Source organism: Bicyclus anynana, chromosome 8 (assembly GCF_947172395.1).
Source record: "Bicyclus anynana chromosome 8, ilBicAnyn1.1, whole genome shotgun sequence".
Taxonomy (NCBI): Eukaryota; Metazoa; Arthropoda; class Insecta; order Lepidoptera; family Nymphalidae; genus Bicyclus; species Bicyclus anynana.
Window position 1 is genome coordinate 9,723,796 of NC_069090.1, and position 11,430 is coordinate 9,735,225.

Here is an 11,430-nt window from a genome sequence, read left to right on the forward strand (position 1 = left end):
GTAAAACTTTCAATAAATCGTATAATGTTTCGTATATTGTTTGTACTTTTAAAAGTGCAATAAATGAAACGAAAAAGTAAAATGCAAGATTTCCCAAAAGAGGTATCGTTGTTTTTACTATGTTAATCTGTAATCAATGTCTACGTTGTCTTTGTGCTATTCTAGAAAACTGAAATGTCACTTTTGTGTTTATTGTTGACTTGTCAAATGTCAATCTTGGTTCTCGAAATCTCGAAATCTCGAAACTACATTTAAAAATATACAACGCTTGATTTGCAATTCAGTGAATTGAGGCTATTTAAATTCCAGATTCTAGAAGGCAAACTATTAAAATGGATATTTACGGATATCCCGCGTTTCCGTACAACCAGTCAGATGAACTCGCTAAACAAATGTTTGCGCAGCAAGCTCTAGCTTCCCCGGGTCCCTATCGTGGGATTCCTGAAGCACACAACATGCCTGCTCCTACGGGAGCTCCATGGAATGTCCAGAATCTGCCATGGAGCATGCAATCACCGCCGAATCTCGTACAGTTCACCGCTGAGACACCCGCAGAAGCTAAAGTGTCTCCCGTCATCCATTGTAAAAGAAAGAGTTTAGACGTTGAACCTCCAGTAATGTAAGTATCATGAACTGAAATTGAGTAAGCTTAGTTTTAAGTTTAATAGCATTTGAAGTATTTGTAAATACCACAGTAGGCATGTTCTTTTTAATGCCACAAGCCTGTGGTCAAAAAGTTTAACATATAGTAAAAAATTACAATCACCATTTTATCTGTCGCCCATAATGAATTTGCTCCAAACCTTAGATGGTATAATAACGCCACTGTTAATTAAAAAATATTATTGCATAAAATTATTAATACTACTTGTGTGAAGATGAAAGCTACTGCTAATCCGATTGCTTTGAAGCACCTTTATCAAACTTACTAACGATAGAGTATGGTCCTCAGTCCAGCAAAACAGCTAATAACAGAAGAAAAAATGGCAGCACATATGAGCAGTCTACACATATCTGCAAACTACACACAACACTCGCTAGCATCTGAAGATGTGATGGAAGTGGCTGTGGACACCAGCATGCTGTGTGAGAAGCTCAAGGGACACACTATTGTACTGTCTGAAGATGTTAAAAAAGTGCAAGAGGAACCAATACTGCCCACTGCTTTAATAGAAAGGTAATTATTTTATTGCCATGTTGCTTCACTGTATGATATAATGTTTTAATATTATATTTTAATATTGAGTCCAGCCAATCAACATTGGATCAGCGCGCTGGGTTTAAGCTGTATATCCTCTCTTCTGAGGGAGACCTGACTAAAAAAAATATATAAGATAACCATGCTGGCCTAATGCGGAATGGCAGACTTAACACACACAGAGAATTAAGGAAATTCTCTGGTATGCAGGTTTCCTCACATTGTTTTCCTTCACTGTTTGAGACATGTGATATTTTAATTTCTCAAATTGCACACAACTGAAAAGTTGGAGGTTCATGCCCAGACCAGAACCGAACTCACACCCTCCGAAATCGGAGACAGGTCATATCCACTGTGCTTTCAGTAGTAGTAGTCTCATTAAACTTCTTTTTCAGATATGATTCCTTTGTGTGTGAAGTGCTGATTGCCATTTTGTAGTTTGTTATTTGATACATAAAAAACAAAAATGTTGAAGATAAAAAATAATCTATATCTTTGTTCATCAAGCTAAATTAATTGGCGTAAATTACAATATAGTTCTTATGATATAGTTCAATGTACCTATTGAACTATATTGTAAGAACTATAATCCTTAATAATAATAATTATAAACACTCTGAAATATATACTTTTCTACAATACATTGACAATTGTCTGTTTCAGATTACACAAACCCCAAATGTCCTTAGTAGTGTGGAAGCCCAGAGAAAATGTCCTAGACAAGATAAAAGAAGAGAATGACCAGAATAATGATGAGGAAACACCTAAGAAAAGAAATGGAGTCCTTGTGCCAGAACATTCTAGAATGGAGATGGAAATGTGATACTTCTGTTTGAATAAGATTGAAGTTGTTGTTTTAATAACACATAAGCTTTAAAGTTAATTGTAAAGACAATAGAAGCAATATGAAGACACATAGAAATATGTGGGATTTATGTATGTACCAACAAATAAGATACCTATTGCCACTTTGATAACAACTTTGGACAATTGTCCATAATGGGCTGTCAAATTACCCCAATGCTTGTGATTTGTATAAAAAATAATTTTGTGTATGCAGCTTTTAAAAAGTATTTAGCTTATCAGCATTTCATTATAAAAATTAGGATTTGCCATAAAAAGTAGCTCATGTTTTGTGCCATGGTTCACTTTATCTCTATACCAAATTTCATCCAAATTGGTTCAGTGGCTAGCTGTGAAGAGGTAACAGGACAGACAGACTTACTTTTCCATTTATAATACTAGTATGGATTGTGCATATTTTGCCCATTTTTAGTGAATATTTTTATATTGCATATTATCCAATGTCTACTTATGTGTTATCTAACAGTAAATGCCACATTGATACTGGTATATCAAAATTGTTTCTATTGTCGATACAACAGTGATTTATATGAAACTTAAAATTTAGTATTAATTACTAATTCTTTATATTATTGCAAGATTGAATGATTGCAGATATAGTATAAGGATTACTTAGGTTTTATATAATATTTAGTGAATATGGAAAGCATGATGTTTTCAAGTAGTATAGTAAGATACTTAAATTTATCTATTTGCACTGGAAGCTTTTCAAATTTAACACAGCATTTGTTAAGGAAAAACCAGTCAAGCCTTATGGCAGCATTCCGTTGTTGGCGACCGCGACCGGGTCGCACAACCCACTGCTTAGTATGAATATATATGGAGCACTAAATACAGGCGGTCGCGCGACGCGGTCTCGGGGTCGTGCCACCCGGTTGCGGTCGCAGGTCGCGGTCGCCAAGAACGGAAGGCTACCTTTACATTGTCTTGGGTTCATATCTACATTCTATTAATACCTACCATGTGTGCCCAATGTAATTATTATTGTACTCTATTTTATACTTTAACATTATTAAAGTTTGGTCCCTCTCTCTATTCAAATTGTTCTTAATACCCACCTTTTATTTATGAACAATTAAACAAATTTTTTTTAAATAATTTTATATATGTACTTGCAAACAGTTTAATTGAAATGTTTTATTTTAAATATGTTGATCATTTTAAAAACATTATTACTTTTTTTTTATAATAATAATTTATCATGACCTTATAACTGTTTTGTGCTAGAAAGATGCTATGGATGTGTTCCTTTTTAGCAGATTCGCGCTACTTCGCTAAAGAACAATTGATTTTCATAGCTTAGCTTCTTAATCTTAGCAAAAAGACCAGTATAATAGCAAAAAGCACTCAGATCGCCTCGGAAAGTCGAATCTGCGATGCCGCGCTTACGGCGCGCCATTTGCGCGCTTACGTCTCGGTCTTTCAGTATAGTCCAAGAGCTGGTGGACATTTTTGTGTAGGTGTTTCGGCAAGTTAAAAACTTATGTTGTACTGTACATGTCCTATGTTACCCTAGCATATAACTGGGGATCTGGCTGGGGAGTAGTAGGATATGTTTGCTGACTGATTGTATACTACCTAGCATCTTACTCGCACAATAACATAAGTAAATGATAGATTCTGAATCTGCTTTCTAGAAACGAAAACCATTGACATTAAAAAAATTACGTGCTATAGGTAGGCTAGCTCATTTTTATTGTTTTTCTATTCATATCCTTATAGCTAAATTACCTAATTTACCATGTTTGTTTAAAGGTTTAATTCATGAATAAATTGATAGATTTTGTAATCTGAGCTTTTTTTATTTCAATAATATCTACGCGGAATATATATCTATACTAATAAAACTGTAACAGGTCAAATTCTGTACATTGAAGATATTTTTAAAATAATTTTTTAAATTTTTTATCGGCTGTCAAGCCGTTAGCGCTTCATGCATGTCAGATTACTTGATCGTCAGTGGCTGACATAATTGATACTGAAGCCAAAAATATTTTTTTAATATTTTTTGTCTTGTCTCTCTGTTTGTCTGTTCGTGATTTTGTTACGCTGGAACTACTAAATGAATTATAATGAAATGAAATAAAATGAAACTTAGCAGGATTCGAGACCACAGTACGCAGAATGTTACGTTATGTTACTATGGCGAAAATAAAATCAGAAGGGGGTAAAATAGGGGTTGAAAGTTTGTATGTTTCAATTTTCCAAAAGGGCTAAAATAGGGATTGAAGTTTTTTTTATTTAAATCGTTCATGTTATAAGTTATTTTTGTAAAATTATTTTGATCTCATAATTAGATTTTGTTGATTGAACGTTAACTCAAAGAATAGAAGCAAGGTTAGTAATGAAAACAATTGTTCATTATAAATCATAGTTATTTTATTCTTGAAACATTGTATTGTTTTATCATTCAGTATAAGAGTAACTAAAGTGTATACAGGCATTTTTAAATCGTTGCCAGGGATGACACACATTCCAGTAGACTTCAGAAGTAATGCCTAGTGGCAGTTTAATACTGTTACTATCGCGTTAACGTAAACGCGATTTTTTAAGAAATTGAAACAGCGCCATGTAGTGGCACTACTGCGTTTACACATACATATAAATTTGTGTTTACGTCAACGCGATAGTAACAGTATGAAAATATTGAAAACTCCCACTAGGCACACAAAAGTATACAATTACTGCACAATTGTAATTCAAATTGAAGATTTTATTATAATAAGTAAAACGGCTTACCTCACGTAAATGTACAATCGTTATATGATTGACAAGATTGAAACACACCCGAAATTTATAATCATGAGCTTGTTCGCTTAGGTACGTGAATTCAGACAAAATCACGTGATGTGAGCTGTTTCAAAATTATAATTGTTTAGATAGGTAGGTATAGCTTGGCTAATTCGTTCGTAACACCCCCGATGGTCTGCGGGGGGTCGGGAGGCGGGTAGCGATAACAGATAAACCCACAATTGATGATACTTTCAGCCTCTACCCCGCGCGCACGATTTCACACCCGCTCAGTCCTGCCCTCCCCGTCGCCGGCATGTCATGGGAGTGTCATCACTATTGCCATTTACCGAAAAATGAAGTACTAAAATAAAAAAATATTTAGCAAATGAAAAATAGTCGTTTGTTTTAAAATATCTATAGGTAATAAATTCTGGCGAATAAAATTTCACTAATAAGGTACATTAAAACGAATTTTATATTAATTCTATTATATCAGTCGATCTAAAACATCACAACAATGTCTTTGAGACTTATTAAATCTTACAATTATATTCTAAATATTAATTCTCAGAATACAGAAAACCACCAGAAGGAGTGATAGCGCAAAGAAATGAAGCCATTTAAACTACACATTTTACGATTACTCACTCTGTGTTTGTCGTGTTGTTTGACGTGCTATACAGGTGACAAATTTAATTAAATTAAGCCGTCTTGTGCTATTCCTTCGTGTAAAAATGCCGTTGGTAGAAAAAAGAAACTGAATAGGATCACATTTCACGTGTAAGTAGCACAAATAAATATTCTTATGTTAAAATAATGAATAATTTTTACGTGAATTTAGTTGTCATAGAAACCGATGACTTCATTTTGTAAGTGTTGCCAATGTAATTGTTTTGATTTTCCCTACTTTTAATTTCAATTCAAGGATTTATTATTTATGTAAAATATTAATCAACTAAATAGGTAGGCATAGGTTCCGGCAATTAAGTTGAAATAAAATTGTGGTAATCAGCGCAGATAAAGAAAGTGTAAAATAATCTTAAAGCTTTAAGATTTTTTTACAAATAACAATGGCGTGCTATATTATAATAAGTTCGTTCGTTCTTGTCTGTTTGTGTGTTTGTTTGCACATTTGTTTGTTTTCGTGTGCTTGTTTGGTCTTTTGTTTGTTTGTGTACCTACTTGTTTGCTTGTTTGTTTGAGCAAGAGGATTAAATAAAATATTTTTATCTTCAAAACACATTCTTAAAAGATATTAAACCAATTCAATGGCCTTATTTATACTTGAATTTTAAGAGACATAAAAATTAGAGAAATAAGACGAGATAATAATAACTGTGCACACGATTGAAATACATATTTATAATAATAATATAATATAATTATATGGAATATATAAAATTATTATTGTAAATATGTATTTCTTTAGTTTGTTAGTTGATAAGTTTTATAATAACCGTCTTATTATATCTATTATTTATTTGTCCTTGTCTTAAATTTTTTAGAGTTCATTTTCTTGCTGACTCTTAGCAATCACTAGAAAACCGGTCCCACTGTTTTTATTATTTACCATACAAGTTAACATTTAATGTGATGAACTGTACACTTATTGTTTTCCTTTTAACATTATAAATTTTTACCACAAAATAGGGAAAAATTTAACAGCCTCATGTACTAGCAACATTACGCGGGTGAGAATTGCGACGAGTGCAGGCTGTTGTGTACAATTTTTGGACACACTGCGCACTATAGAATGACATCTAAACGTGGCTTCTGGTGGTTTTCTGTATTCTGAGTATTAATTATAAATAAATATAAGGTACTTCATTAATTTCCTATAGTTATAATTGTTGCACATACTTCATATTTATTTCTACTTATTCTAAAGGTGATATTTTATATTTCAACGTTAGCTATTTTTTTTAGTTTTCTTAAATTATATTCGAAGGGTTTAAGATATTATTATAATTTTTTGAGATTTTTTATTTTCGAGTATAAAGTTCTTAATTTTCTATTTTCAATATGTCAATTGAAACTCCCAAGATACTCCTTTTAAGTTAACACACCAACAGAGAGGGAATTTCGAGTTAAACCCACCACACTGCTTTAGTGAGGATTGGCGGAAACTATTGGTACATGTTGACTTTGACGATGGCTGTGCCCAGGTCCCGTTTCATGTTCTCCAGTTGCTTGATATCTTGCTCCAAGAGCGCGCACACGTGGCTTAAACCCACCACACTGCTTTAGTACGGGTTGGCGGAAACTACATGTTGACTTTGACGGTGGCTGTATCCAACTTTCATTTCATGTAACAGTTGCATGATGTTTTACTTGATGAGCGCGCGCACGTGGCTTAAACCCACCACACTGCTTTAGTACGGGTTGGTGGAAACTATTGGTACATGTTGACTTTGACGGTGGCTGTGTCCAGGTCCCGTTTCATGTTCTCCAGTTGCTTGATATCTTGTACAGAAGTCTCGCACTTCTGCACCACGAGTGAGTGGTAGAAGTGAATCGCGAATGCCACGAACACTATTAATACTGTAAAAAAAAAAAAAAAACTTCATTAGGTACATAAAAAAACAATGCCTGAGTTACTATTGAATCATCATCATTCATCTATCAGCCAATGGAGTCCACTGCTGGACACAGGCCTCTTGCATGGACTTCCAAATACAACGGTCTCGAGCCGTCAGCATCCAGCGGCTCACTGCAACCCGCTTTATGTCCTCGGTTCACCTAGTGGGGGGTTGACCAACACTGCGCTTTACGGTGGGGGTCGCTATTCTAGCACCTTGAGACCCCAACGTCCATCGGTTCTTTGAACTATGTGGCCTGCCCATTGCCACTTCAGCTTCGCAACTTGCTGAGCTCAGTGACTTTGGTTCGTCTGCGGATCTCCTCATTTCTGATTCGATCACATAGAGAAACTCCAAGAATAACTCGCTCCAACGCCCGCTGAGTGACTATGAGTCTTCTAATAAGGCCCATAGTTATTATTAAATACAAAAAATTTAAATTTTCAGCATGTATGCAGATTATTAGGGTGGATCCACACAGCCCAGTGGCTTTACTACATGGAACTTGGACTTCCTTTTTTAACTTAATGGAATTCACCAATTTTAACGCCTCTGGTGCAGTGAGTAGTGCATTGGTTTTTTAACAGAAAGGTCCTATACTTATTCGATTCCCAGCTGAAATAAAAGAGGTAACGTTGGTGTGGTTGTAGGAGATAGTCTCTGCATCCACTGAACCAATTTTGAAATTTTTTTACCAATAGAAAGAAACGTTATTTGTGAGTGTCCCTATATTCCCATGGGAACTAGGACTACGTGGGTGCTAGTGTGTAAACAGTAGTAGAATTACCTGGAATGACGATAACGGTGGCTGCAGTGGCCGCTGCGAAGGAGTAATCCCAGAACTTGACCCAGCACAGGATAGCAATCTCTACCAGAAACAGGAATAGTCCTGGAAGAAAAAACATTAATATTTTAAACAAAATAATACTTAGTAACCACACATATTCGGCTCTTTGCTGAGCTCAAGTCTCCTCTCAGAATGAGGGGTTAGGCCAATAGTCCATCACGCTGGCCTAATGCGCGTTGGCACACGTCACTTTGACGGCCTCCGTGGCGCATTGGTATGCGCGGTAGATTTACAAGACGGAGGTCCTGTATCCGATTCCCGGCTGGGTCGATTAAGGTTTTCTTAATTTGTCCAGGTGTGGCTGGTTTGAGGCTTCGGCCGCGGCTAGTTACCCTACCGACAAAGACGTGCCGCCAAGCGATTTAGCGTCCCGGTACGATGTCGTGTAGAAACCGAAAAGAGTGTGGATTTCATCCTCCTCCTAACAAGTTAGCCCGCTTCCATCTTAGATTGCATCATCACTTACCATCAGATGAGATTGTAGTCAAGGGCTAACTTGTGGAGAATAAAAAAAAAGAAACACGCAGATAATTAAGAAAATTCTCAGGTATGCACATTTCTTAAAATGCACACAACAGAAAAGTTGGAGGAGCATGTCCCTCACCGGATTCGAACACACCCTCCGGAATCGTAGGCCGAGGTCATATCATGGCTATAATAGCTCTCAAATCATAAACAAATCAACATACATAATTAGATTTACCTAAAACTGTACTAAACGCCCACGCCAGTTCAATGAACCCTCTCATCCTCTCATGTGGCGAGTCCCTCAGCGCCTGCGCCGGACCTCCGGGGGCGTCCATCTTGCTCACAGCGTCTATGTTGGGCAGCAGATACGTGGAGATCATCAAGGCGAAGATGTGCACTGCGACCAGCACTGTGGTGCACACTGCAAACATCACGAACAGCCATTCCGGGACGTTGGTGGGCTCGTTTATTTGCAGTTCCACCATCGCAACCATTGCGAAACCTGGAAATATATATTTTATTAATATACGCTTACATAGCTTCACTTGTAACAATGTATGTAAGAAAATCTTGGAATCTTGATTTGACCCACTTCCCGGACTTCGATTAGGATGAAATTTTGCACACGCTCTGAGTTCTGATGACAATACATGACTAGCCAAGTAACGTCATTACAAATCCAATATGGCGGCCCCAGATTGCGGACTGGCTGTTTGAAATTCAACCCCATGTTATGGATATCAAATGAAAGGATTTGCTGTCAGGAATACGAAAGAAAATAGTCACGTGACTTAAATCCAATATGAAATACACCCCTATGATGTGGGTATCAAGCGAATTTATCTAGTTTTTTAAACTATTATATGAAATCTCATTTTCATCAACATATGTATTTTTAGAGATGTGCAACTATCGGCGTTATATATATATGTTTGCGACTAGTCGGCAAAGGGCGCCGAGGGGTTGTAATGATGATGATTTCACCTGACAATAGTTCAGAGGTGGTAGCAGTTGCTTTGAGCTTCGCTCTGGACATGTGCAGTCTTCTCCACGAGAGGCCGTCGGGCGACGTCGGGCCTGGCACGTCCTCGCTCCACCCTGTCACCGGCACTGGCATTGATAAAGCTACTTCACTAACACTCTGAAAATAAGATCGTACATTTACCCATCATTCCTTCAATAACGATGATGATGATCATCATTATTGAAGGAATGATGAGTATGGTGGGAAGCCTATTTCAAGGACTTCTAAATACCGCGGTCATTAGCTGCTTGTAACTTAATTGATGTAATTAGTAGTGTAAGTAGGTACAAGTACGAGTAGTATGGGCTGAACATACGTTGAGACCCCACTACATGACCTGTTTATGAAACTCTTCAAGCTGATTTTAAAATCATCTGAAAGCGTGAAGAATAAATAGTTTGAGAAACCTTGCATAAGACATACTTGAATATTTGTCAAAGGAGATCATGACCCAACTGATACCTCGGTGGTTGAAAAATAAAGAGTTTTTGTTTCTTCCGAGGAACTATCAGCCGGAAGTCTGAAGCTGGGAAGGACAATACCCTACGTCGGCGAGGAGACCGTTTGTGCCAAGTTTCATTTGAATTCATTCAGTAGTCTCAGGGTGATGCCCGGTCAACAAAAAACACGAACAAGCAGACAGACGGGCAGACAAAATTGGCTTATGTATGTGTTATCATCTATTGCCCTCCAACAAAAGAATTCAAAATATCTTCAATATACAGAATTCGACAGTTTTATTATATGTATAGATAATTACCCTAATTGACTGGTTACATTGACAATGGCTCTGGAGATACCCCGGGCTCAACAGCACCGTGGTAGGAGTAGACTTGTTGGACAACATCCCGTTGGGTGTAACACTGCCGTTTGGTGTGCTACCACCTTTAGGGCATTCGTAGTCCAAGCTGTGCGGCGGTGTTACTGAGATGGTAGGGCTATCTGTCACCGTCACCTTGACCCTGGAAAAGAATGGATACTTTAAACTATATGTTTACTTGTAATTAACCCATAAAAAATACAATTATTATTGAAGCACGTGTTAGACTTGTAGGGCTTAAGCTTTCCCTATGTAAAAGAGAGAGACAAAGAGTCCTACGCATACCACTATTGGCACCATCAATATCAAAGTGCCAAATATAATTAACAATGCTTCGTCAAATATTGAACCATGCATCGACAATTACTTAACCATGCATTGTTAAATATTTAACCATGCATCGTCAAATACTTATCCATTCGTCGTCAGATATTTAACCGTGCATCGTCAGATACTTAACCATGCATCGTCAAATACTTAATAATTCGTCGTCAGATACTTAAACATGCATCGTCAAATTCTTATCCATTCGTCGTAAGAAACTTAACCATGCATCGTCAAATACTTAACCATGCATCGTCAAATATTAAACCATTCGTCGTCAGATACTTAACCACGCATCGTGAAATACTTAACCATGCATCGTCAAATACTTATCCATGCACCGTCAATTACTTAACCATTTATCGTCAAATGCCTATAACCTAAATTGTAACATTTTATTTGTCACATTTATTGCAGAAGTTGGATGAGGCGACCTCACAAATACCATTAAGGATTCAAGAATTTACCTTGATAAAATAATACATACATAAATAATGGCCAAGATTATAGAGATATAAAAGATTATGAAGACATCTACGGGAAAAATAATGTTTAAGTAAGTAGGAAATTCAA

At 36.6% G+C, this 11,430-nt stretch overlaps 2 protein-coding genes across 3 annotated transcripts in view; one reads left to right on the top strand and one right to left on the bottom strand.

Annotated features, from left to right (window-relative positions):
- Window positions 1-182: 182 nt before the first annotated feature.
- LOC112053450 (uncharacterized) lies at window positions 183-3,851 on the top strand. The gene is made up of 3 exons (XM_024092857.2): window positions 183-619; window positions 953-1,177; window positions 1,862-3,851. The coding sequence occupies exons 1-3, from the start codon at window positions 333-335 to the stop codon at window positions 2,019-2,021; spliced, it is 672 nt and encodes a 223-aa protein (XP_023948625.2). The 5' UTR covers window positions 183-332; the 3' UTR covers window positions 2,022-3,851.
- A 565-nt stretch (window positions 3,852-4,416) lies between these two features.
- LOC112053447 (protein orai) overlaps window positions 4,417-11,430 on the bottom strand; it is a 61,491-nt gene continuing 54,477 nt past the window's right edge. For both annotated transcript variants that reach the window (XM_024092853.2, XM_024092852.2), the window contains 5 exons: window positions 10,474-10,675; window positions 9,674-9,830; window positions 8,925-9,191; window positions 8,162-8,263; window positions 4,417-7,336 (listed from right to left, as the gene is read on the bottom strand). In XM_024092853.2, coding sequence (XP_023948621.2) covers window positions 7,188-7,336; window positions 8,162-8,263; window positions 8,925-9,191; window positions 9,674-9,830; window positions 10,474-10,675 — 877 coding nt within the window. In that variant the 3' untranslated portion in view covers window positions 4,417-7,187. The remainder of the gene's footprint in view (window positions 7,337-8,161; window positions 8,264-8,924; window positions 9,192-9,673; window positions 9,831-10,473; window positions 10,676-11,430) is intronic.

Excerpts from the sequence above, each read along its gene's own strand:
- LOC112053450 (XM_024092857.2), top strand. The coding sequence starts at position 333 with ATGGATATTTACGGATATCCCGCGTTTCCGTACAACCAGTCAGATGAA. Across the intron at positions 620-952 it reads GACGTTGAACCTCCAGTAAT|TCCAGCAAAACAGCTAATAA; the intron begins GTAAGTATCATG and ends TATGGTCCTCAG. Across the intron at positions 1,178-1,861 it reads CCCACTGCTTTAATAGAAAG|ATTACACAAACCCCAAATGT; the intron begins GTAATTATTTTA and ends TGTCTGTTTCAG.